General features: G+C 40.4%; 1 protein-coding gene across 24 annotated transcripts in view; it reads left to right on the top strand.

The window, feature by feature from the left end:
* Positions 1–3,619: 3,619 nt before the first annotated feature.
* RIMS1 (regulating synaptic membrane exocytosis 1) overlaps positions 3,620–25,874 on the top strand; it is a 324,358-nt gene continuing 302,103 nt past the window's right edge. For 3 of the 24 annotated variants that reach the window (XM_087718871.1, XM_087718872.1, XM_087718869.1), the window contains exon 1: positions 3,620–4,038. In XM_087718871.1, coding sequence (XP_087574997.1) covers positions 3,851–4,038 — 188 coding nt within the window. In that variant the 5' untranslated portion in view covers positions 3,620–3,850. The remainder of the gene's footprint in view (positions 4,039–25,874) is intronic. The other 21 variants (XM_087718874.1, XM_087718899.1, XM_087718884.1 and 18 more) reach the window with 13 other exon arrangements.

Genomic DNA, 25,874 nt, shown 5'->3' with positions numbered 1-25,874 from the left:
TTAATCTCTGGATGGAGAATTAGAGGACAGAAGAACATGTGAACGTGCATATATACTATTATCATGAATAAAATTAAGAAAGTACGTATACATTCTGGGGATGCTACAGGGAAAAAAAATGAGGTTCGGAGGTTCTAGCTAGCAAACCTAAATAGATGGGAAAGATTGATGGGATCATCAGAATATGATGCAGGTAAGTCGGTAACAGAGTCAGTTTGATCTTAATCTCCCATGTTAAATTCATAGATAATTTTCAAAGTTTCTGTTGATACCATTGGCCATTACTAGTTAAAGAGTGGTGGCTTAAATATTTCTTCTAATATAAAAAATGTGGCATTATACAACTTTAGAGCATGTTAACAACATAAAATTGCTTATGACTTCATTTAGTGCATTTTTTAATTATTATTTTTTGTTTATTTTTGTTATATAATAAAAAAAATGCTGTTGTCTGAATTCCCCTTTTAACATTCCCATCAAAAGATGTAATTCATTTCACATTATGTTTCCATTATTTCCAATTTTAGCCATATTACATTTAGTGCATTACTATAGAGAGCCAGTTTAGTGTAGTGGTTAAAGCATCAGGCTACAAACCAGGAGACGATGAGTTCTAGTCTTGCCTTAGGCATAAAAGCCAACTGGGTGACTTTCCCTTAAGCCTAGGAAGGAGGCAATGGCAAACCACTTTTGAAAAACCTTGCCAAGAAAACTGCAGGGACTAATCGGAAAGGTTGATAGGAGGAATCAAGACTGATCTGAAGGCACACATGTGTGCACAGGGACACTATACATTACTCTTTTCATTATTCGTGAACAACAATTTGAAGTGTAGATTTTCGCGGGTGTAGGTATGCTGGTATTGTTGTATTCGGGTCTTTTCCCATGTAAGATAATCTTACACAGGAAATATATATATATATATTTCACAACCCCTGGTATGCCCAAATATGGGAGGAAGTTCACTGCTTCCATTCTCTGTCCATCGGCTTGTCATAAGAGACCATCCAGACAGAAATCCAATATTTTTACTGTTGCCTTTGTTACATTTGTGTTGTATTTGTGCTAATAAATAGTCTCACTTTATTTATTTATCAGCACAAATACAACACAAATGTAACAAAGGGAACAGTAAAAATATTGGGTTTCCGTCTGGATGGTCTCTTGTGACGAGCCGATGGACAGAGAATGGAAGTAGTGAACTTCCTCCCATATTTGGGCATACCGGGGGTTGTAACACTCTCTCTCTCTCTCTCTCTCCCTCCCTCCCTCCCTCCCCCCCTCCCTATATATATATATATATATATGTATATGTATATGTATATATATATATATGTATATATATATATGTATATATATATATATATATATATATATATATATATATATATATATATATATATATATATATATATATATGTATATATGTGTGTATATATGTGTGTATATATGTGTGTATATATGTGTGTATATATGTGTGTATATGTGTGTATATGTGTGTATATGTGTGTATATGTGTGTATATGTGTATATATGTGTATATATGTGTATATATGTGTATATATGTGTATATATGTGTGTGTATATATATATATATATATATATATATAGATAGATAGATAGATAGATAGATAGATAGATAGATAGATAGATAGATAGATAGATAGAGGTTCGCACAGGTTCGAATCCCAGTAAGGGTATGGCTAGCTGATGAGAGCTAAATAGCTTGAAATAGATCTATACTAGTCTCCCTTTATTTATTTATCAGCACAAATATGACACACACACACACACACACACACACTCACTCACTCACTCATTCATCCATCCATCTTTTTATGAATTCTCTCTGTTGGGACTCCATATTAATTTTATAAATTGTTGGGACCCTTATTTTATTCAATTATTGAGTTTTTGCTTTTATAGCATATTTTATTGTTACAGGTCACATTGCCTTCACTTCAAAAAGCAGGATATAAGTTTTTTAAAAAAACCATTGGGATGAAAATTCAGAATAATTAGTGAGAAGACCAGTGTTTAATTTTCCTCCCTCGCAGCTTCTCTACCATACATCCACGCACATCCTTTAAAGAAAAATAGTGAGCAAATTTCAAATTTGCATCTTGCATTGAATAAATTCATCAACACATCTTAAAAATTAAGATACAGAATTCCAGAAAAGGCAAAAAAAAAAAAAATCAAATAAAAACATTTAACATGTGCAGAAATGTTGACAAATTTTAATGCACTAATATTTTTCAGTCAGTTCGGTATCTGGCTCCGTACAGGGTTTTTTTTGGGGGGGGGGGTCTTATCTACTGATTACTGCCAAAATTTTGGGAGTAAAGGATTAAATTAAGATTTGACCATAAAGTATATTTCTCGCCTCCTATGATTTCTAAATAAATTTGCTACAATTGCACTTATGCTGTACGTAATATCTAAATTCGCATGCACAGTTCATTTAACACTCTTTCTTCGTCTTTTTAAAAAACTGTACATGAACCCAGCACATACCAGCAGTGCTCAATAGAGGCCACACACCCAAAAAAAAGCAGATATTTCGTTCGATCCTAAACCATGTGTGTGTATTCACTTGGATTTAAAGGAGGATAATCCCAAAACGGCAGCGTTGCAATCTGAAATCATGGTTTCTTAATCCTCCATATCCGAATTAAGTGGCGTTTCTTCCCCTCCTATACAAATATGCTCAGGCTGCGATGGTCTTACGGGGCGAGGGAAGGGAAATCCGAGGCTCTCCAGATGGTGGACTCCCGAGTCTTCTTTGGGGGCCATCTGGGGAAATCAGAATCCGGGCAATATATCGAGAGCCACAGGTTCCAACTTCTACTACACAACCCGCCCGCTTTGGGAATTCAAGCCTCGCCGAATCGCCGGGGGTTTCTTGCAGACTGCACGGCTCGGGGAAACACACGCTGCTCCTAAACTGGGATTACTCGTCTGCAAACCTTCCCTCGCACGCACACACACCTTGCATCCCCCGGAGCCCCCGTTTGGGATGGCAGCCTTAATCTAGCCACCTCAACCCGAAGTCAGTTCTGCTGCGTTCCGGAGAGGCTTCCAGGCTCCGCTTCAGCAAAAGCTTCCCTTTGCTCTCAAAGCGCAGCGCTCCGGCCGCCTGGAGGAATAATAATAATAATAATAATAAAAGGTGGGGAATCTGGCACGTTTTGCTGCCCGTATTGTCTCGACAAGGCAGACCTCGGCGTTACCCAGGAGCGAAGCGGTTTGGACTCCGCCTAACTGACACTAAACTCCCTCCCTCCCCGGTAGCTAGCAGCAGTAGAGCATTTAACAGCAGGCGGCGGCAGCGAAGCAGCAGCAGCAGCATCCGCCCTTTCCCTCCAGCCCTGACGGTGCACACAGCCTGTCGAGCTGCCGCCGCTGCCCGCGCCTTCCCTTCCTCTCCCAGCCTCGGAGGATGGGCTGCAAGAGGCTGCGGGGCATCTCCCGATCTTCCTGAGACCCGGCCGACCGAAGGACGAGCGGGAGCGAGACCAGCAGCAGCAACAACAAGCAGCAAGCCGCCGCCGCCGGAGCTGGGGCTTGTATGGACGGAGCAACCATGAACGCCCGGGTCTCCGCCTCCTCCTCTCCTGCCGCTTCCCAAGAGCTCCTTGCTGCCGCCGATGAACAGAGGACTCCAGTGTAAAGGGAGAAGAAGGAGGAGGAGGAGGAGGAAGACGAAGAAGAAGAGGAGGAGGAGGAGGAGGAAGAGGCGGCGGCGAGCCGAGGCGTGATTGGGTTCGCCTTGCCCAAAGGTACAGAGGTGTCGAAGGGGGAACCGGGCAAAGCTCTTCTCTCTCTCTCTCTCTCTCTCTTGCCAAACATGTCCTCGTCTCCTTCTCCTTCTCCTTTTTCTTCGCTGGGGCCCCGCGGGCCTCGGCCCCCCGCCGTGCCTCCCCCCATGCAGGAGCTGCCCGACCTGAGCCACCTGACAGAAGAGGAGCGGAACATCATTATGGCTGTGATGGACCGCCAGAAAGAAGAGGAAGAGAAAGAGGAGGCCATGCTGAAGTAAGCCGGGGCCAGGCGCGGGGGTGGGGTGGGATGGCATCTCAACCTGGAGCGGGGTGTGGAGGGGGAGAGAGGACTGAACCAGAGGCAGAGTTTTATGAATGGGGTGGGTGTGGGGGGGAGGGATGGATAATTTACTAGGCGTTGACACCCTCTTTACCAATGCTGCCCAACCTTCTGCCACTCCTGAGATATCTTCTCCTTATCTCTTCCCCAAAACAGCTCTTCCTTTTGCACCCAATAATTGCCCCCCTGGGGGAGATGCCCATTTATTGGGGTGGAAGGAAGGACTAAGTGAGGACCAGCTTGTCTCTTGTCTCTCTGTCTCGCTTTGGAGGTGGCATTATCGCTAGGTTCCTTAACCTGGATTGAATAGTTCGCCCTATTTCGGAAGGGTCTGATGGGGTGGGGTTTCCTTAGTCAGGAAGAGTCTTTAAACTGCCATGCTGCCCCCGCCTGGTGCCAAGAAAGCCAAGCTGGGCCACGGAGGACTTTGTGGTGTGAGCCTTGTTTCATCAACCACCTGCAGGAATTCTCCATTTGGGGTACACGCCTTCCCCCTTTGAAACCCAATTTAAGAATATATCGGTACTGAAACGTACAATGCTGTAGTGCATGAGATCAAGGCAAAAGCAAATATGGAGAAATCTGTGTAATAAAAACAGTTTGCTTCCCCCCCCTTCCATTTCATAGTAATTTTATATAGGTGGTGTTGGGAATGATCAGTTAATGAACTGTATGCCTTGGGGGGTCTTTTGCTGCACAGATGGGTGGGGGAATAGAATCAGATCATTGGTAGATGCCATAATTTAGAGCTTTCTAGTATTCATTTAAGCCCGTACATTTTCTCCCCCTACCATCCAATTTCTTTTACATCCAGTCCATTATATAAGGATATTTTTTCTAACCTGCAAAACGGATGTATTGAAAGTTAATGTCATCAGTTAATGGATCGCTGGGTAGAAACAGATTGTGGTTGGGCCTATGAATGGGGATGAGGCTCCTTTGTCTAAAAGCATCTCCCAGGCCTACTTGCTTTTGAATGGATGTGGCAGATCAGGTAGCAAAATGTGATTCCTTATCCTTGATGTGCAAGTTTCTATTTGGTAGGTAGCATTCTTGGCATCTCCTTGGGGGACTGGTTTTGGTTGCTCTTATCAAAGTGTGCAAATGAACTTGTGAAACCTCTTTTGATTGAGTCCAAAATGATGACATTAGGAAAAAGGTCTAAGTTCTAATGATTTGCCTGTTCCATTCCCTCCCGCTAGCTGTGTCATCTATAATAGATGGCAATACGGAATCCCTGCAAGCACTCAACTTCTTTATTTTGTGTAATGTAAGGGATGGAGCTGGAGATACCGTTTCTTATTGTGTTGTTGTATCTTTTTGATATCAGCTGGAATTTAGATTTTTGCAGTAGTCATGACAGGTTGTGTTATTTCCTCAAGGCTCAGAAACCAGAAACGAAAGGGAACGTTTTAGTGCTTAACTTCTGTACTGTTTAAGGCTTATGGTACTGTGAGGATGGAAAGCTGATATTTTCAGGCCCTGAGATATGATTTATCTTTGTTTTAGGAGGAGGAAATGGAAGATTTTAATATACGCAAGCTTAAACAAGAGAAGTTTGCTTTTATAAATTATGACAAGTTAAATGATGGATATGCATAGTGAGGAAGAAAGATGAAATGCCTTCCATTCTGCTAGAACTATTTAAACTTTTATTAGAAGTTTATTGCTGATAGCGTAGGGCATGTTCTCCAGCCGCGGCTTCAGGTTAAATTCCCTGTCCTAAATATTGACTTGATGATCTCTTTATCTTTTTAGTATGCAGTCCTAGAATTGCAGTCCTAATAATATGTTTTGGGATGAATTTCTTAAAGTTATTTATTTAAATTCTTCTTTTCCAAGGTTAAAAAAATACAAGCAAACAATAATTTCAGCTTTGTAACACAGCCATGAGGTCTAAAAGAGGCTAAGATGCTTGCACAAGGAATCTTCACCATGCTTTGGAAGGGATTAAGTAACATATAGGTAGCATACGGAAGTAGCACAGCCAGCAGACCTGGGTCCAGGTAACAAAAATAAGGGCATTATATTAAGGCAATCTGAACTCCTGTCTGCCTCTCTCTTGTTCTACTATTTCCTAAATTCTAATACTATAGAATATAAAATATAGAAGCTAGGCCATTTGCAAAGCTTATTAAAAACCTGATCAGGAGCATCCCTTGAATGTTCAAATTTGTACTCACTAGAAAGTAACTTTGAGGACTGTTCCTGAAAGGTAGATTAATTGATATTGCTTTAATAAGTGTTCAAAGGATTGTGATGAAAAATGGAACTTCTTATACTTGGACATGCACAGCAGCTTATTTTATTCAAAGGCATCTGCTTAATAACAAATTTGCTGCTGCATTATTGTATTATTTACTGTAGATGGAATTTTGTGTGTGTGTGTGTGTTATTTTGGTTATAATTCGAAAACTGTAATTAGATCTCAGGTCACAGAAAAATAGAAGTGAAAAAATATTTGTTCAATAGGACTTAAGCCAATTTTATCAATTTTAACTGAGCTTATTTAAACTGAATCTGTATACAGTACAGCATTGTATATATTTAAGTATTTCAGAATAATATAGCACAGTATCTTGGTGAGATTGCCAACTTTGTGCTAGTTTTGTTTCTAAACCTCTTATCTCCATATTAGGAAAAGTTCACATGTTTGATTCAGCACATCAGCTTGCTTGTTAAAAGCACAAAAAAGGTCACCATAGTGACAAAAGGATATGCAGGTATATTATATTTCAACTGGGAAACAGTTAGCCCTTTAGACTAAGCCAATCCCATCCCACTGGCGCCATACCCAATGTTAGGGAATTCCTGGAAGTTTGGTATCATGACAATCCACTATCAGTGGAAACATAGACATAAAACATATTTATACACTATTAAGTAAGTATAATCTTTATTGTCATTGTACTTAAATACAACGAAATTGGTTTTAACCTCACTGGTGCAAAATTATAACAGAAACGAAAAAAGAAAGAAAAAGCAAAAAAAAACACTAGCGTGTGCATGGAGTGATTGTGGTTGTATTTAAAAGTCTCACAGCCCAAGGATAGAAACTATCTTTAAACCTGTTCGTTCGGCTGGCTATACTTTGATGTCTTCTGCCTGATGGTAGAAGTGCAAAGAGACACTGACCAGGGTGTGAATAATCTCTGAGTATTTTCCTTACTCTGCTAAAGCAGCGAGATCTGGCGATGTCATCCAGTGGTGTCAGAGGGCAACCAATGGTTTTTTGTGCTGAAAGAGACAATAAAAAATAAGAAGGAAACAAAAAGACCAGAAGACATCCTGCCTAGTAGCTAGCACCTAGATAAGCAGACATTAATACCAGACAAATGGACCAAGGACAAAACATATCTCCACCAAAACTGGCAGGGATCATTTACAGAGTGTAAAATTCACACTCACTTGCATGGAGGATCTTGCTGTAGAATCTTGCCAGACTAAACTACTATCAACATAATTAGTCTTAGTAGTTTAGTCTTAGTAGTTTATTTATATGCTGCCCTTTTCCCTGGGGGCACTCAGGGCGGCTTACAACTCGAAAAAAGGGGGGGGGAACAAACAATTAACACATAAGATAGTACATCATTAAAAACACAACATACATACTATTCGGGTGGGTTACGGTCTTTAACCCCAGGCCTGACGGGATAGCCAGATTTTAAGGGCTGTGCGGAAGGTCTGGAGGGTGGTGAGGGTACGAATCTCCACGGGGAGATCGTTCCATAGGGTCGGAGCTGCCACCGAGAAGGCTCTCCTCCGCGTGGTTGCCAGTCGACATTGACCGGCAGATGGAACTCGGAGGAGGCCTAATCTATGAGATCTAATTGGTCGAGTGGAGGTGATGTTACCTAATTGGGTTATGAAATGTCTTCAAGCACATAACCAAGCTCAGAAAACACCAAGAACTCCACAATTCAATCTTGAGTTACATAGTTCTCTTCTATTGGATATATATTTCAATATATTACTGTTTTGAAAGTTATTGCGTTATAGCAATACAGCAATAAAGCATGGGATCAAACGGTCTGATGAAATGTGGGGAGATGCATTTGAATGTCATATTGGAGAGCTGGTTTAGTGAGAGAATAGCAGTTTGGGGGAAATGTTATTACTGCTCTGGGATATGCTTTTCTTCTGCCAAGATGGGTTGTAAAAGACATTTCTGCCATTTGTGTATGGGACAGGATTGTGTAAGGTGCTAAGAGTCAGATAAAATTCCAAGATTAAAAAAAAATGCATTGATTAAAACAACAATCCTAAACTCAGTAAGACTTAATTTTGAGTGGACGGACACACTATTTTAATATGAATAATTCTTTGTAAATATTTGCATTCACTTGTTGGTATTTCTACTAATAGCCAAAGCTGTGTTGCTTCTACTGCCCAGAGATTCAAGAATGCCACTTTCATTAGTTTAGTTCAATGGTCGTCCTTACATAAAAATAGCTAGTTAAACTGGAACAGCTGGTCCTGTTCCCCAGCACTGACTTGAGTTTTTCCAAGCATTCACTACAGGTCCCTAATCATGCATCCTGCATGGAAGGAACCACCAAAATCATGGGTTTTAAACATTGGTTAAGCATTGACTTTTCTGCAGATGACTCCTAAATTACAGTACTTACTCCAGTATCCTGCTTTACAATAGATTTTTAGATTTTAACTTTATTTGTATGCCGCCCTTTTCCCTGAAAGGGACTCAGGGCGGCTCACAATTCAAGGGAGGGGAAAACAACAACATTACAAAATATAAAAACATACACAGTTAAGAACTCAACAATCATACCATTCGGAGTGGGGCTACAGGTCTTTAGTCCCAGGCCTGTCGGAACAGCCAGGTTTTAAGGGCTTTGCGGAAGGCCTGGAGGGTGGTGAGGGTACGAATCTCCACGGGGAGTTCGTTCCACAGGGTCGGAGCAGCCACAGAGAAGGCCCTCCTCTGGGTAGTCGCCAGTCGACATTGGGCGGCTGATGGAATTCGGAGGAGGCCTAGTCTGTGGGATCTTATTGGTCTAGTGGAGGTAATTGGCAGTAGGCGGTCTCTCAAATAGTAGAGAGTGATAGAATGGTTATAAGTTTCACCTTTTACATACAGTATCTGGACAATTCTTAAATTTCAGCTTTAAACAAAGGTTCAAGAAAGGCAAAATAACATAGGTATATAAAGAAAATATGTTGCTTCATTCATTAGTAATTAACTGCCACCCAGAAATGCTGGTTTATTCACTCTCTACGGTAGTTCCTGGGCAGCTGCAGTTTTGGTGATTTATCCACAGATGGTACCATATTGGGGCAAGGTTTACTTGATCTGTAAGGAATATTAGATTGTCATCAATGAGAAATATGCAGGCAAATTCGCCATAGAGTTTTAGGTGTAATTAAAGCTTTTTTTGGGGGAGTGTAACGTTCCCGTGGTTCGTCCATGAGGCCAATGTGGAGAAAAGACAGGACACGACCTTTCTCGGGATGGAGCGACCCAGATTGGGGGTCTGAGAGCCCCTTTTATTGAGATAGGACAAAGGCAGGAGGAGCAATAGCATGTGATTAAAAACAGCCTGTAAAAGTACAATTTCTAATCTACTGCTCAGGGAAGTTCTGTCTATATATGGTCAAATCCTGGGCGTCATTGGTAGGGCACATCTCAGGATGTTATGTTATGAACTATCAGGATGTTATGGAGTTTTAGGAGTTTGTTTTCTCCTGTGTGGTTCAGCGTGGCTCTGCATGCCCTGGTATGAACTGGGCCATGGGTGACCCACACCTACACAAGGAACTATATTACAACAGGGGGGGAACAGCTTTCCCCCCCCTCGGTGTAAAAGAGTGCATGGATAATGCTTTCAGTAGATATGCTGCCTTTTCAATTAAACAGACTCTATCTAACAATGAAATAAATGCATTAGGAAAAAAAACACAGTGAAAATAAAGCCAGAAATGCAAGCAAGTCATTTTTACTTATTAAGAAAAAAAATTAAACAGATTATATTCTTCTTTACTAGGAGCAACTCAAAACCACACACTAGAGAGTTAGTTTTTTTTTTTTTAAAAAAAATGAGCACATTAATTTATTGTAACAGGACTGTCCTCCTATGATGACAGGTCATCTAAGGTCATCTACCAGTCTTTGCCAATTTTTTTTTAATGACTGCTTATTGTTTTTCATGTTATGATTAGAATTGTATAAGTGATTAGAGCAAGCAAAAATGTGTACTCAGTGTTAGAGTGCTGGTTAATGGATGATATAACATTTTGTTAAGACTCGCTGGTTCTAACCGAACCTCCAAAATTGCCACTCTCCCTCCCTTATGACAGTTTTGAACCATTAGTTCAATGTATATATTAGTGAGAGTTTTTGGACTTGTAATATCCAGGTTTAAAGATTGGCAGTATACCACCTATTCAACAGTTCTTGCTTGCTGGGAACTGTAGTTGATTACATCTGGAGCACGTTGAGGAAATCTGAGTAAGCAAGCTATATAATAGTCAAAAGTATTTAGCAAAGAATAATTTAAGAGGTGGCGCAGTGGTTAGGATGCAGTATAGCAGGCCACTTCAGCTGGCTGTTATCTGCAGTTCAGCGGTTCTAATCTCACCGGCTCAAGGTTGACTCAGCCTTCCATCCTTCCGCGGTGGGTGAAATGAGGACCCAGACTGGGGGCAATATGCTGACTCTGTAAACCACTTAGAGAGGGCTGAAAGCCCTATGAAGCGGTATATAAGTCTAACTGCTATTGCTATTGCTAATTTAAATCAATCCTAAAACTGCACTTATAGATGAAAAATGTGTTTTGTAAATTGACTACAGTTTGTCTGTAGTGCCTTATCAATGTTCCAAAAAAAATGCCGGAAAATCCAAAATTGTTTAGATGTGAGTTGTTTTCTCCCCCAACTAGAACAAAAAAAGAGAAAAAAGTAGATTTCGGAGTGTGCGTATTTTATAAATTCCTATTCTTTATAGATAGTTAGTAACGCGGCCGTTGAGTGAATCTGGCCTACCCATTGACTTTGCTTGTCGGAAGATTGCAAAAGGTGATCACATGACCCTGGGACACTGCAACTGTTACAAGTGTGGGTCGGTTGCCAAGTATCCAAATGTAAATCACATGACCATGGGAATGCAGTCATAAATGTGAAAGATGGTCAGAAGCAGGGGTGGGTTTCAACCGGTTCATGGTGGTCCCCGCGAACCGGTTGGTCGGCGAACCCGGAAGTAAGTAACTTCCGGGAACGGCAAAGGGCCCACCCGCCCGCCCGCGCTCCTTACCGGTCTTTGAAGGCTTCTGCGCTTCCACGCAGGCGCATGGCACATACAGCGCCTGCGCGATTCTCCGCGAGCAGCTGGATGGCACATACAGCACCTGCGTGATTCTCTGCGAGCAGCTGGAGCATCATGCAGGCGCTAAGACGCATGTGTGAACTGCGCGCATCCATGAGGACGCCGCCGAACCGGTTGGAATGGGATTAGCAACCCACCACTGGTCAGAAGTCACTTTTTTCAGTGCTGTTGTAACTTCAAATGGTCACTAAGTGAACTGTTGTAAGTTGAAGACTACCTGTATTACTCTAATCATGTTAATATATCCCTCCCCCCACTCTCTCTCACACACACACACTTACGTATATCATGTATACGTATACCACAAACTCCATACTACAAAGACCATTGTTAATGTTGCTCATGGGACCTGTAAGTTTCTTTAACTGAAGTTCAAGTTTATGGCGGTGTGTACTGGGAACCAGATTATTGCTAAGTGCCTGGAAAAACCAATTCATTACATTTGGGAACAGTGACTTTAAAAGACTTTCATAACTTTTGATGCTAATTCTTAGTGACTTAAGACTACAGCAGATTGAACAGTGGAAATCTTTGCTGTTTCTATGCTCTTCAACATTTGAAACATTTGAAATTATTCATCCACATGCCGACAGAAATCCAAATAATGAAAACTCTGTGTAATTCTGTATTTCCAAAATCATATACGAAAGTAAAGTGTAGATACTAATGTGTTCTCTCTTGTGAGAAACATGGTCCATGTGAGTTTTTCTTTACATTTGTTACATTTTTTTAAAATGTTGAAAATTCACTGTCTTGGATAATTTGATATGGAGTGATCTATACAAGTATAGTGTACATTCATTCTTATATTAACCGGTAGTAATTGAATAGAATAATAATAGAATAAGAAGTATATTTTTGAATATATAAAATATTAGTGACATGAACTAGTAAAACCATTGATTTTCCCCGTGGCACGACAAAACCGCGCTCGACTAAGCCGCACCCGATTAAACCGCGTCGCTGACATCATCAACAGGGCGACAACAGCGAGAGTGGAGAAAGAAGGGCGCTTTAAATAGCGGTTTGAAAGCAAGCCGATTCAACTTAAGGTAAGGGTTAGGTTTAGGGTTAGCTTTAGGGTTAGCTTTAGGGTTAGGTTAAGGGTTAGGGTTAGCTTTAGGGTTAGGTTAAGGGTTAGGGTTAGGTTTAGGGTTAGGTTAAGGGTTAGGTTTAGGGTTAGGTTAAGGGTTAGGATTAGGTTTAGGGTTAGGTTAAGGGTTAGGTTTAGGGTTAGGTTTAGGGTTAGGTTAAGGTTTAGGATTAGGTTTAGGGGAGTTAGGTTTAGGTTTAGGGGTTAATTTTAGGTTTAGCGTTTACAGCGTGCTTCTGTCTCCGCGCTGTTGTCGCGCTGTTGATGACGTCAGCTATGCGGTTTTGTCGAGCGTGGTTTAGTCGAACATGGTTTTGTGGTGGAACCATTTTCCCAAGCTAAAGAGCAGAGTTGCTTACAAGAAACTATGACATATGCAATACATTAACAAAAAGTTGGAGAAAACCCAAGAATAGAAAACTTCAAATATTTTTCTTTGAGCAAATTTAATTTTCCTTTGACTGGAGAAAGAGAAAAATGGAATTGTGTATGCACAGTATTCATTTATTCATTTCAAGCCGTATCATGCTTTTCTGGGCATTTTTCTCTAGACTATCTTGCATTTTAATGAATTAAAGATAACATAATCCTCAGCACTGCCCTGTTTGATTATACCAAAACATTCCCTCTCATTATCCTTAAGGTGTAAGTAATTGGAACAGATTTGGAAGGTGCTGTTTGGGAGAAGGCTACATGAAACAGTATTCGAATTTTGTACCCTTTTGTACCCTATCGTTTTTACTGTGGGCAACAAACTGAGTTAGTTAGTCTCTGCTATTGATATCAGGTAATTTTGAATCCAAGGTGTATAAACAGGTATTACAAGTAATAGAAATGGACAATTTTCACAGTGGCATGAATTAATTTCCTGAAAATTCTTTGTGATATTCTCGTGGAGTGTAGTATATCAAAGTCAATCACTTAAATTGCAATTCTGCAATTACAAAACCTTCCTTTGTCCATCCTGAATCACATGCAGCCACCGTGTTTCTCCAGTTCCATTTCCTTTTCTTAAATAATAGTTTTATTAAGGTTTACAAATACAAAGATAAAAAACTAATACAAATGCTAAGAATATAACAAAAGGGCAGAGAAAATGAAAAAAACAGAAAAAGATAAAAAAGAAATTACACTTCCTCCCTCTAGATAAATAAATAAACAAATCAATAAACAAATTATAAAATCTGACCAGTCCTAATCACAAATTTCCATCTTAACCTATTAACGTATATTTTAAACGCAATCAAATAAATCCATGTTATATTTTTTTTTTACTTTAAACACAGTAACTGATCATTTTTTCTAAAAATATAGCAAAGAAATCTCTTCCCATATCCTATATCTGTTATGTATAAACAAATCTTTAAAGCCATTTTAAAGTCTTTAAAGTCATTTGGTCCTATTAGAAACAAATCGATTAAGAGCTACTAGAAACTATATATAATCTCTCTCTCTATTTCTCTCTCTATATATAAGTATATCATCTCTATCAATCTTTATTACAATCATGGACCAGTACTAATATATCAGAGGTGCTACTGGATTGGCCCGGATCAGCCAAACCGGTAGTAGTGGCGGTAGGGGCCTCCACCGACCCGCAGAAGGGTCGCGCATGCTCCCGAACTGGTAATAAAAGAATTAGCAACCCACCTCTGTAAAATATCTATATTTAAACATAGTAACCTTGATCAAATAAATCCACATTGTATTTCTTTTATTTAGTTTAAAAACCCTGATCTTTAATCCTTTCAAATAATATATCACAAATTGAGTTCTCATCATCTTCTCTTTGTCTCGTCTTAGAAACTCCTTCACAGGTTTAACAAATCTCTTTTGAAAAAACAGATAAGAAAGCTGTCCATATCACTTTTCTAATGTATTACTTGTACGTTGCATTTTATTATTAAGACATCAACTGATTTAATTTGTAAATCCAGTGTGGCACCTTTTTTGATATCACTTGTGTAGTCTGGCATTCTTAAATCCAGTGTCAATTCCATATTCAAATCAGACTTAATCTCAATTTTGTCTAGTAAAATATGTCATTATTTTTATTTATTTATTAGATTTTTATCCTACATTTATTTTTTAATAAGTAACTGAAGGCAGCATACATACATAATACTCCTTCCTTCTCCTTTTTTCTCAACAAAAAGAATAACCAGCCCAATTGGGGTCACCATCTTGGCTTTCATTCTTAAGGCTTCTTAAGGCTCATAGCCTCCTGATTTCAAGGCCAGCCCCTTAACCATTACATGAAACTGACTGTGTTCGTCTTATGTACATCTTTTAAATCCATTTTTATAATAGCAGACCATCTTACGAGTAATTTTTGAGTGCATTGTTCCCAAATATCCATGAATACTTCCACAGCCACATACTATTGCTCCATTATATTAATGGTTCTCCTTTCCTTTAATTGTAGTCTTAAATTATCTCTGATTCCCTCTTAGTCAACTTGCAAACTCCCCTCTTATCATGTGGTGGTTTTCCCCGTAATGAACAACACTTTCTCACTGAAGAATTTCTTAGTTTCATAATCTTCATATATATATTTTTGGGAAAATGTTAAAAGAGCCTATTCTTTCAGGAAATATTCTTTTAGATCCATCTGGCCCAGTGGTGGGATTCAAATAATTTAACAACCGGTTCTCTGTTTTAATGACCAGCTGGATAAATGGGGCTTGGCGGTCATGTGACTGGGTGGGTGGGTGTGGCCAACTCAATGTCACTCACATCGATGGGCGCTTCGCCTTAGCTGTTACAACATAATAAGGGTTAACTCGAGCGGCTGTTTCTGCAAGCAGGGCAATGAAGATTAAGCTAGAAACAACACCAGAATGTTTCCTTCCTGTCTTCCTTACAGGATTAGCCCTGTAAAGTGGGAAAAAACAAAATGAGATTTCTTCCAACAACCGGTTCTCTGAACTGCTTAGAAAGTTACCAACCGGTTCTCCCAAATAGGTGCGAACTAGCTGATCTGGCCCCTTATTTCTCTTATAACTTTCCAAAATCAATGTTGTAGTAGTCCTTTTGCTATTTAAAAATTAGAAAAAAAGTGGTTAAGAAAAGAAGCAGTATGTGAACCAGTGTCCATTTGAAGACATTGAATAGTTACCCTGTTTTCCCGAAAATAAGACCTCCCCAGATAATAAGCCCAATCGGGGTTTTGCGTGCATGCACTAAAATAAGCCCTTCCCCGAAAATAAGCCCTCCCCGAAAATATTGCATCACAGAACCAGCCATGAGGTGACCACGCTCCCCGCCTCCCGCACCTCAAAAATAATAAGACCTCCCTGAAAATGAGGCCAAGTATTTATTTCAGGGGTCAAAAGAAAATAAGACCCTGTCTTATTTTCGGGGAAACACGGTACTTAGGCAAGATGACATTCCCCTAGCTCCAGACCACTTGCTGACTGATAGTCTCCTCATGGGGAGCCCCTATATGGGGTACTTGTCAGTGATCCCCCACTTTCTTGATCCAAAGAGGAATTCTGAGGAGCCAATTCATTTACGGCTCCTCGTTCTTCTGCAGCAGAACTATCTTCAATCATCACTATTTTCCCTGAAAACAGAATCCTCACTGGTTCCATTCCCACAACAAGGTTCACCCAGGCAGTCTCTAATTCTGTCATAGCTCTTTGCCACCAGTTCTGGCAGCACAGAAACTAGCTTAAATTCCATTTTGGAATTCAGAGTCCTTGCCCAAACTTCTCTAGTATCGTATCAGACCTTGTATAGAAGAGTAGTAGTAAGACTTCACAACATCAGTAAATCTTTCTCCGTTGGCTAAGTAGGGAGCCAATTGGTAGAGCCACTTTTAATGTTTTGGAAATGTTTTGGGTTTTTTTATTGGTGCTGCTTGGCAATTCATTTTATGATAGAGATTTAGTTTTCTCTGCACTTGTTTGTTACAGCTTTTTTCTTCTCGATAATTTGGTAAACAAAACAGTCAATTAAAAGGATTCTGGTGTTCCTACTACACGGCTTACTGTGTAGAATTTGTTTAACCATATTCATGAGTAGAACTGTGTAATGTTAAATTTAATCCTCCGGGAGTTTGTTGACTGAAATCAATTAACCTCTTTTTAGTGATCACACAACTCATTAACCACTACACAAACCAGACTAAGTGTGTTCCATGAACAGGGCCAACGAATAATTTCTGTTATGGTAACTCTGTTTAGGAATTTTAGATCTTAGTGACAAACAGATGCATTGATAAGATACTATAGCAAAATGTCCATGGAAATAAATTTTAGCTAGGCTCTCCATAGTATCTACTGTAAACTCATTGTAGGGAGTGTGTTTTCATGTGAATCAGAAAGCTATAGGAAATTTAGGGAATTGCTACACCTAGATTGGAATAATGTATAATTTTTTTTTAATGTTCAGAATTAACCATACATTGAATATATGATAGTGAGAGAGCAAACTTGAAACAATATAAATAAAAAAAACCTGTTGAATCAAGAGCAGAAAATAATCTCAAAAGCCAGAAAGATTGAAAAGCCATTTTGGATTAAGGTAAAAATACAATCTCGGTGCAGAAAACCATGTAGCCAATAAATGCAGCTCAATTTCAGAAGAATAGTACATTGATTTTTTTTAAGGCACTGACTTGAGTATTAGCGCTATGAAAACAATGGAACAAAGCACAGTTTTGTTGTAACTGGGTGTATACTAGTTCATATTTTAGAGCCTTTTACGGGGCCATTTAAATCTTGATCTTTCAATTCAGTGGTGGGTTTCAAATTTTTTTTAGAACCTCTTCTGTAGGTGTGGCCTGCTTTGTGGGAGTGGCTTGCCGGCCATGTGACCAAGTGGGAATGGCTTGCCAGCCCTGTGACTGAGTGGGAGTGGCTCGGCATCATGTGACTGGGTGGATATGGCCAACTTGTAAAATGTGGTGAAACTCACTTAACAATGCTCTTTCTTAGCAAGCAAAATGTTGGATCAGAAACTCTGGCATTTGAAGCACGCAAGTCTTAAAGCTGTCAAGTTACAAGACCCTTTCACCCCTAACCCTTTAGGGAAAAAAACCCCCAGGGGTGTTCAAACTTGACAGCTTTAAGACTTCTGGACTTCAACTCCCAGAATTCCTCCTCCAGTCATGTTGGCTCAGGAACTCTGGCATTGAAGTGTGCAAGTCTTAAAACTGTCACGTTACATGACCTTGTACCCCTAAACCTTTAGGAAAAAAAAACCTCCAGGGGTGTTCAAACTTGACAGTTTTAAGACTTTAAGGTTTAGATAGGACTCTTAGAGGCGGGCGGGGCGATTGGTGAGCCAGCCAATCAGTGAGCTGTGGGCAGGGCAAGCGTGGTGCAGATGGGCAGGGGGAGGGAGCTGGAACCGGTTCTAAATGGCACGGTAGATTTGTGGAACCTCTTCTATAGAAGATGTTAGAACTGGCAGGAACCCACCCCTGTTTCAATTTTCCAAATGTGCAAAGTTTTCAGCTTTTACTCAAGAAAGATGAAAATAATTATCTTTTTATTTATTTCATTCCGTTTTTAGCATCAGCACTGGTTTCTGAATGGGACATCATTAAGTCAAATGTTGTGTCCATGACAGAGCTTCTTCGGCCATGGACAATAAATGTTCAGAAGTTGCTTTCAGTATGATGGAAATGAAAGAGAAATGCTTAAAAAACAAGCTACTTTGAAATTTATTTTATAATACTTAAATTGAAATGCCTTTTCATCAGTGAAGCCAAGTAAAGAGAGTCTACAGTAGGGGGCATATGCCATGTGGTTGGCCTGTGCATTTTCAGGTCCCCCCCCCCCCAGGATGTAGATTTCTCAACTTTTTCCTAGTTTTGCTATTTTAGTCTTTTCAATGAGAAAGGCAAGAGCTTTGACACAGAACTTACCATATGCAAAGCATGTCCCCCTACCACTGATCTATGCCCTTTCCCATCTGTTGAATGAAGAACTAGATGGAACATTTTTTGCAGAAGTCTGCAGGGACAGCATTGCTATGTCTTATAAAGGTCTAAAATAGTGACGGGAGTTGAGAGCAGCATTTCTGTCTTAATGTAGATTTTGTCTCAAAGCTGTTTCCTGCTGATCATGAACAGTGTTGAGTCATTAACTGAAACCCCCAGTTTTCCTGAACTTTTCCATACAGCAGCCTGGTGCAAGTGAATCACTTCTCTGGAAGCTCTGGTCTGAGGTCTACCTGTAAACTGATCAATGCTGTCCATGGAGCGGAGGAAATCAAAACATTGTCTAATTGTGGCATAAGATATAAGCTAATGATTCTGAGTCTACATTTTCACTGATGGCAGTTTTAGAAGTTACTATGCCCCAGTGTACAATGAAGCAGTGGAACAATATATATTCTGTCCGTGGCATTAGAAACATTACGTATTAAACTATTGTCAAGTCTAGCAAGCATGTGTAGTTTTGGAGAATTAGAAGACAGGTCAAGCTCTTCATTTTTATCTAGAGAACTATGAAACTAAATTAGTTCATCTTTCAATGACCTGGAACTCAAAATCCAGCCCAACAGCTCAATTAAATTGCATTTTCTAACTCTCATTAGGTAGCACTTAATATACCCCAAACATCAGCATGTTCTTCATTGTCAGTTGAAACTTGAATGTCTCAGAGACTTGTGAATTAGAGAGCCAGTCCTTTTGTATCCAAGTCCAAACCTGTTCAAGGAAAAAAAAACTAATTCTGCTTTTGCCAAACTGGGTACCTTCAGTTGCAAAATGAAGTAGAGTGTTACAATTCCAACACATTTGGATGGTGCCAGGTGGGGAAAAAAAATGCTACCAATCCAAATCAGCAAACGATTTGGATTTATTAGATCCAAATTTATTAGGTCCTTGTTTAAACCTGACTGATCGGATTATAAGAGCTATTGTCTAGCCTGAGGAACAAGGCAAAACAGTTCCTGCTGTTTCCTGCTGCAGAGTTCGCATTTCTCTCAATCCAGCGGGAGGGAATGATTTATTTAGAAAGCGTATACTGGTTCTCTAGCCTCTTTAGGAATTAATTGCATATATATTGGAATCTCACAATATTAGAGGATGAAATATCTCTCCCTTCTGCATTTCATGGTGGCACTATTTGCAAACCACGGTAAAGAAGTATAAGTATAATCGTTATTGTCATTGTACTTAAATACAACGAAATTGGTAAATCAGTGTTGTAAAGAAATTAGGCATGTCGTGAAGAAACAATTTGGCTCTTCCTGCTAGCTTTTTTTTTTTTTTAAAGGATAGGGGTTAACATCCACAAGTTTGGGAAATGGAAGCCAAGAACAAACCATGACTTCCAGATCAGTATACTGTATTAAGAGAAATGTAAGGCTACCCAATTTAGACATCAAGAAACCATCAAAGGAATTTAAACTGCTCCTGCATTTTGAGCAGAGGTGGGTTCCTCCCAGTTCACACCTATTTGGTAGAACCGGTTCGTCATACCTACCGAACCGGTTAGAAGAGGTTCCACCAGTGGACCCGGAAAGCAGGCCACACCTACAGAAGAGGTTCCAAAATTTTTTGAAACCCACCACTGGTCCTTGGATATGATTATTCTACACTATCATGCTCCTATTTATAAAACTCAGTGCCTCTGTGAAAGGTAAGGATGACTACTGCGTTTGTGGTGCAATCAGAACATTGCGTGTGTTGAAGTTGTTTTAATGCAAACCAAAGATGCCTTTTAAAAAACAAGTTTACATCCTATTCTTATGCATGCCAGTGTTGTGTGTGAGGTAATTTAAGGTGGTTCTGACAAGTGTCGTCGACATCTTCATATCCGGTCACATGGGCGGCAAGTCACTCCCATCCAGTCACATGGGTGGCAAGCCACTCCCACAAAGGAGGCCACACCCACAGAGTAGGTTCGAACAATTTTTGAAACCCACCACTGATTTTGAGGAATCTGTGTTTTGGGAAGGCTAATCCAGGCAGGTAATCCAACACAAAGCAAAAAGATGCTTTCTCAGCCACATCATCAGTGCTTCAGTGACCTGATTGAAATTGTTGCCTCATTAAATGGCATAAAAAAAAATAAGAGATCATGAAGGCAGATTATATCCTGTCTGCTTGGAGAGAAAGACTCTGGAGTAAAAAACAACAAAGTCATGAGAGTTTACCATGTAAGGACTATACTGCTTTCCTGCCTGAAGTCAAACAAAAAAACCCCACCAACAACCTTACAATAAATTAGAACTTTCAGAAAAAGAAAGAGGAAAAGAGAAATAATCAGAAGAACATGGAAATGTCCTGGAGAGGGAAATAATTAAGGGGCTGAATTGTGTGATTTCAGGATAAAACTGCTAGTGTGAAAATGATCATTGTATGTCATTCGTGAAGCTAATTTTCGAGAGAAAGTATCATAGCCTAAAGTTTCTGTTAGCCCTGGCCTTCGGTATGATCACTCTTTGTACATGGATTTAAAAGACAAAAGATATTACTTATTGGTCAGAGAAATTTATTCTGAATGAGTTACAGGATGTTTTCATAAACTCTTAGAAGAAAGAGTCATAACGTTAGAAAAGAGATTCCTAAATAAACCTTCATGAGTCTTTCACTCACATTAAACCTTGCTCCATCTCAAAGCCGCCATTTTCAAGAAGAGATAATTGTACTGCTATTACCCACAGTGCTTTCAAAGGAGGTCTCAATATATTTTAGACTGTGTTTGTTAAAAATCCATACCGTTTACGGGCTCTGGGAAGTCGGGGGGGGAGGGAGGTGGGGTGTTAGGGGGGAGGGGAGGAGGGGGGGATATATAGTATGTGCTAGATTTTAAAGTAATGTGACGGCACTTGTATACTGTTGCTCTTTAATTCCACTGTAAAAACAGGACAAGCTGAATATATTAATAGATTGTAGAAATACACCGAAGGGAGGAGTAGAGGGATAGAAGAAAGAGGGGTAGCGAGGGTGGGAGAGAGGACGGGAGGGAGGGGGAGAAGGAAGGGAGGGAGTGTATCGGGAGAGAGGAGTGGTAGAGGGGGAGGGGAAGTAGGGTAGAGGGGAATGATGGAGGGAAGAAGGAAAGTTGGAGGGGGGCGAAAGAAACGGTGTATGGAGGGTCGAAGAGGTACATTGGGTTTCTATTTTTGGGGGTATTGTCGACGAGGAATGGCTGTGTTTATTGTTTAATGTTATATGGCTCCGGTTATGCACAGTATATATGTGACTGTACGAAAATGAAATGGAAAATAAAAACACATTTACAAGAATAAATAAATAAATAAATCTTGCTCCATCTCAAAGCCGCCGTTTTCAAGAAGAGATAATTGTACTGCTATTACCCACAGTCTTTTCAAGGGAGGTAAAAGTAAGGTGAATTTGATTCCTAGTATCTATACTTGGTGCCAATATTTATTCAAAATTTAGGGGGATTTAAGTGACCTGATTGAAATTGTTGCCTCATTAAATGGCATATATCAAACATCATACACTAGAGCAAGTCTCATAGAGGTCAGCAGCATTTAAGAAATATTTGCTCTTGGGTATTTGCTGTCCTAGTTCAGGTGGAATAGTCAAACTTTCATTAATTAAAAATAATCCTGGCTTATTTAAACCGAAGCACTTATAAAGTCCTTTGAGGATCTAATTGGTAGTATCCATGTTTCTCCCCGTAGTTTCCTTGGCAGTCATCATACCAATAGTGTTGCCATTGCCTTGTTGCAGGATACTTTTTAAGTTTCCTAATCTGTTTCATAGTCTTGCCGTTTCCTGGAAATCTCCCATCCAAGAATTGATCAAACCTCACCTGGTTTAGCTTCCAGACCTAGATAAGATTGATCAGATGCTGCCATCTGAGAATTTCAGAATCACTGAAAGACCTTGAGTTCTTAAGATTGTTTCTTGAAGGCTTAGATCAAGGGTTAGTCAAACAATGTATAAACTACATAAATCTGGATGGCCATTAGATGGCAGCAGAAAAAGCAGTGTTTTATTTATTTATTTTTCAAATTTCTATACCGCCCTTCTCACCTAAATGATTCTGGACAGTTTACAAATAGTTCCGTATAGCTCTTTGCTGCCACCTAGTGAAGGTCTGGATTTATGCATCCTGTAATTGATAGACCTTAAATGCAAGCAATTCTTGACTTACGAATACAATTGGACCGGAATCTGAGTTTGCTTTGACTGCTTTGCTTAACAGCTGCAATACTAGCATTCCCAGTTGTGGTTGTTAAGTGATCTCCTGGGTTGTTAAGCCAGATTTTCTTTTTGTATAGGCCTTTGCCAGTTTGAGCTGTTCCTTCAAGAGACTTTGGGATGGTTGCCTCTTGTCTGGGAAGTCTGAAGTGTGAGGAGTAGTGCTTACTTGGTGGGTTGTGATAAGACCTATGGCTGGAATGGAGACATCATACCAATAGTGTTGCATTGTCGTAAGCAAATTCAGCAAGAAATATGAGATCAGTCCAGTTGTCTTGAAATGTATGAAATATAGCATCTTAATACTTTATTGCTGCAACAGTTGGTTAACCTTCTCAGATTCTCCATTGGACTCTGGGTGATGTGAGGAAAATTAATTAATTTTAATATTTAATAAGTACAACGGGGCCTTACAAAATTTGGAAGTGAACTGACTTCCCTGTCTGAGATCACAAGATTGATTAATCCTCTATATTTAAATATGTGGTCAAAAAAGAGTTGAGCTGTTTCTTGAGCCACCGGGAGGCCCTTGCAAGGAATAAAATGAACCAATTTAGTAATTACATTCACTATTACGCTAGTATGCTAGTATATCTCTGCACTTTGGAAAAGATTGACAATGAAATATAGAGAAGGAGGGTCCCAGCATTGCAACAAGGTCTCTAGCAGTTGCAATGCCCCAGTCAGCTTACCTGGGATTGATTTTGCTCTGTGACAGGTCTGGCAAAAGGAAACACAGTTTTTGATGTTGGCACAGGTGCAAGGCTGTGGAAAGTCTATTTTGGGTTTTAAATACTGCTCCCCCTCCCTGTGCCTTGCTATTTTGTTGTCTAGTATCTCCTCCCTAAGGGGAAAAGGAACATATACGCATCCACTGTGCAAAAGTCACCCTTTCTGTACTGGGAATGGCACAACCTCGGTTCACCCACATAACACCTATCCTCCGCGAGCTGCGCTGGCTACCTGTCGATCTCCGGATGCGCTTCAAGGTGCTATTAGTCACCCATAAAGCCCTGCATGGTAGTGGATCTGCGTACTTGAGAGACCGCCTTCTGCCAATTACCTCCCTGCGACCAATTAGATCTCATAGATTGGGCCTCCTCCGTATTCCATCGGCCAGCCAGTGCCGGCTGGCAACTACAAGGAGGAGGGCCTTCTCAGTAGTAGCCCCGACCCTTTGGAACGAGCTCCCCATGGAGATTCGTACCCTCACCACCGTCCAGGCCTTCCGCACAGCCCTTAAGAACTGGCTAGCCCGTCAGGCCTGGGGACAAGGATAGTCGCCCCTCCCGAATGATGAATGTATGTTGCTTATTACTTTTATTATATGTGTCTACGTCATTGTTTGTATTCCCTCCTCCTGATTTTATGTGAGCCGCCCTGAGTCCCCTCAGGGAAAAAGGCGGCATACAAATGTTAATAAACATCCAAACATCCAAACAACCGTACCTTGCTGGGTTCCCTAAAGGTCATCCATCTGGGCCCGGGCATAGGCATTCTGCTACTGCAGTACCCTAATCTGCCCTAAGAGATCAACAGCCTTTCTTTCTGCTTCCAGCTTTTATTGTTGGTCTGACATATGACGTGACTTAGAGTTGCATGGATAGAATATTGTTTCAGGTGATGTGCGGGACCTTATATTCTGGCTTAGGTAAGAGGGCACCTGGAAATTTGTTTTGGCAGCCTGGAATATATGAGGTTTAAAAATCAAAGCAGGAGAAAAATTACGGCCACCTGATTTGCCGAGGGCTGAAAGACTGAGCATCTTGCAGGATCTCTAAAGTCTTATGGTCTGTGCAAACTTTTAGGCTGCTCCTTTCAGTATGTATTTCCATTGTTGAAAGGCATTTTCTGCCATCAGCAACTCTTTATTGAAAATATTGTAGTTCCTTTCTGCTGGGAGGTGCGTTCTGAAATAAAAGGAACATGGTCGTAAATCTCCCCCCCCTCCCACACACACTCTTTCTTTTCTGCCTGGAGCAAGACTGCTCCTGTGGCTGCATCTGAAGCATTTGCCTGCACCACAAAATCATGGTGTCAGGGTTCCAAATAGCATCGAAAATTAAATCAGAGTCCAAGGCAAAGTATTGCTCAAAGTTCCAATTTTATTAAGAGAGCCATGTTGGCACATCTGGGGAACCCCGAGTCTGAAAGCTTCCCGGATTTCTCCACCCAGTTGAAACTTCACAATCTTGCCCCCCACACCCACAAGCCCATCACATGGTCCAATCTTCCACTGCCACGCTGGCAGCTTCCACCCATCCAGTTCCGGTCAGGTGCAGAGACAAAGGATGACGTTGGCTTCCGTGAAAAGAATTTTATTTTGGCTACATAGCATTTAACTCCGTATAATCCCCCCACTTCCATCTTCCCACAATAGAAAGAGCATAGTAGAATAATAGAAAGTGTGGCAGGTCAAAGATCCAAAAGGAATATGGTTGCAGTCCTACACACGGAAGGGATCTGGGTGGCAGAGGAGGGGCCGAGAAGCAAAGAACAGCTTTCACTCTTGAAATGTTGCTGCTTCTTGGATCGGCCAAAAGATTCGCCCTCTTTTCTTAGGAATTAGCACATCAGTTTTACACTGTCAAAAGATTAGGGACGACTTTCCTGTAGAAGTTAGCAAAGCCCAGAAAATGCTACACATCTTTCACATTACCTGGAAAGAGGTGTGTGTGTGTGTAGGTGGGGTGAGGTGCCTTGATAGAATAGACTCTTCCTTTGGTGCCTCCATACATATGCCTTATGTAGAGATTCTGTAGCCCCAAAATTGAGGCAAGTCAAATGCACCCTTTTCTAGTTTTGCAAAGGGTTTGTTATTCTGTAATTTTTGCAATACAACTCGACTTACGACCATAATTGAGCCCAAAATTTCTGTTGCTTGTTAAGTGAATTACTGCAGTTGTTAAGTTGTTGTGAATCGCGGCAGTTGTTAAGTGAATCACTTCAGTTATTAAGTTAACAATATGATTGCTAAGTGAATCACGCTTCCCCATTGCTTAGCAAAAGTTGATCGCATGACCCCAGGACACTGCCCTAGGACCTTGAAACCATCATAAATTTGAGTCAGTTGCCAAGCATCTGAATTTTAATCATGTGGACATGGGGATTCTGCAACGGTCATAAGTGTGAAAAATGGTCATAAGTCATTTTTTTTCAGTAACTTTGAGCAGTCACTAAATGAACTGCTAGACAGTTTG

The sequence above is a fragment of the Thamnophis sirtalis genome, unplaced genomic scaffold (genome assembly GCF_051295495.1).
Source record: "Thamnophis sirtalis isolate CommonGarterSnake01/CBP01778 unplaced genomic scaffold, rThaSir2_p1.2 scaffold_6, whole genome shotgun sequence".
NCBI classification, from domain to species: Eukaryota; Metazoa; Chordata; class Lepidosauria; order Squamata; family Natricidae; genus Thamnophis; species Thamnophis sirtalis.
This window is presented reverse-complemented; position numbering and strand designations above follow the sequence as displayed.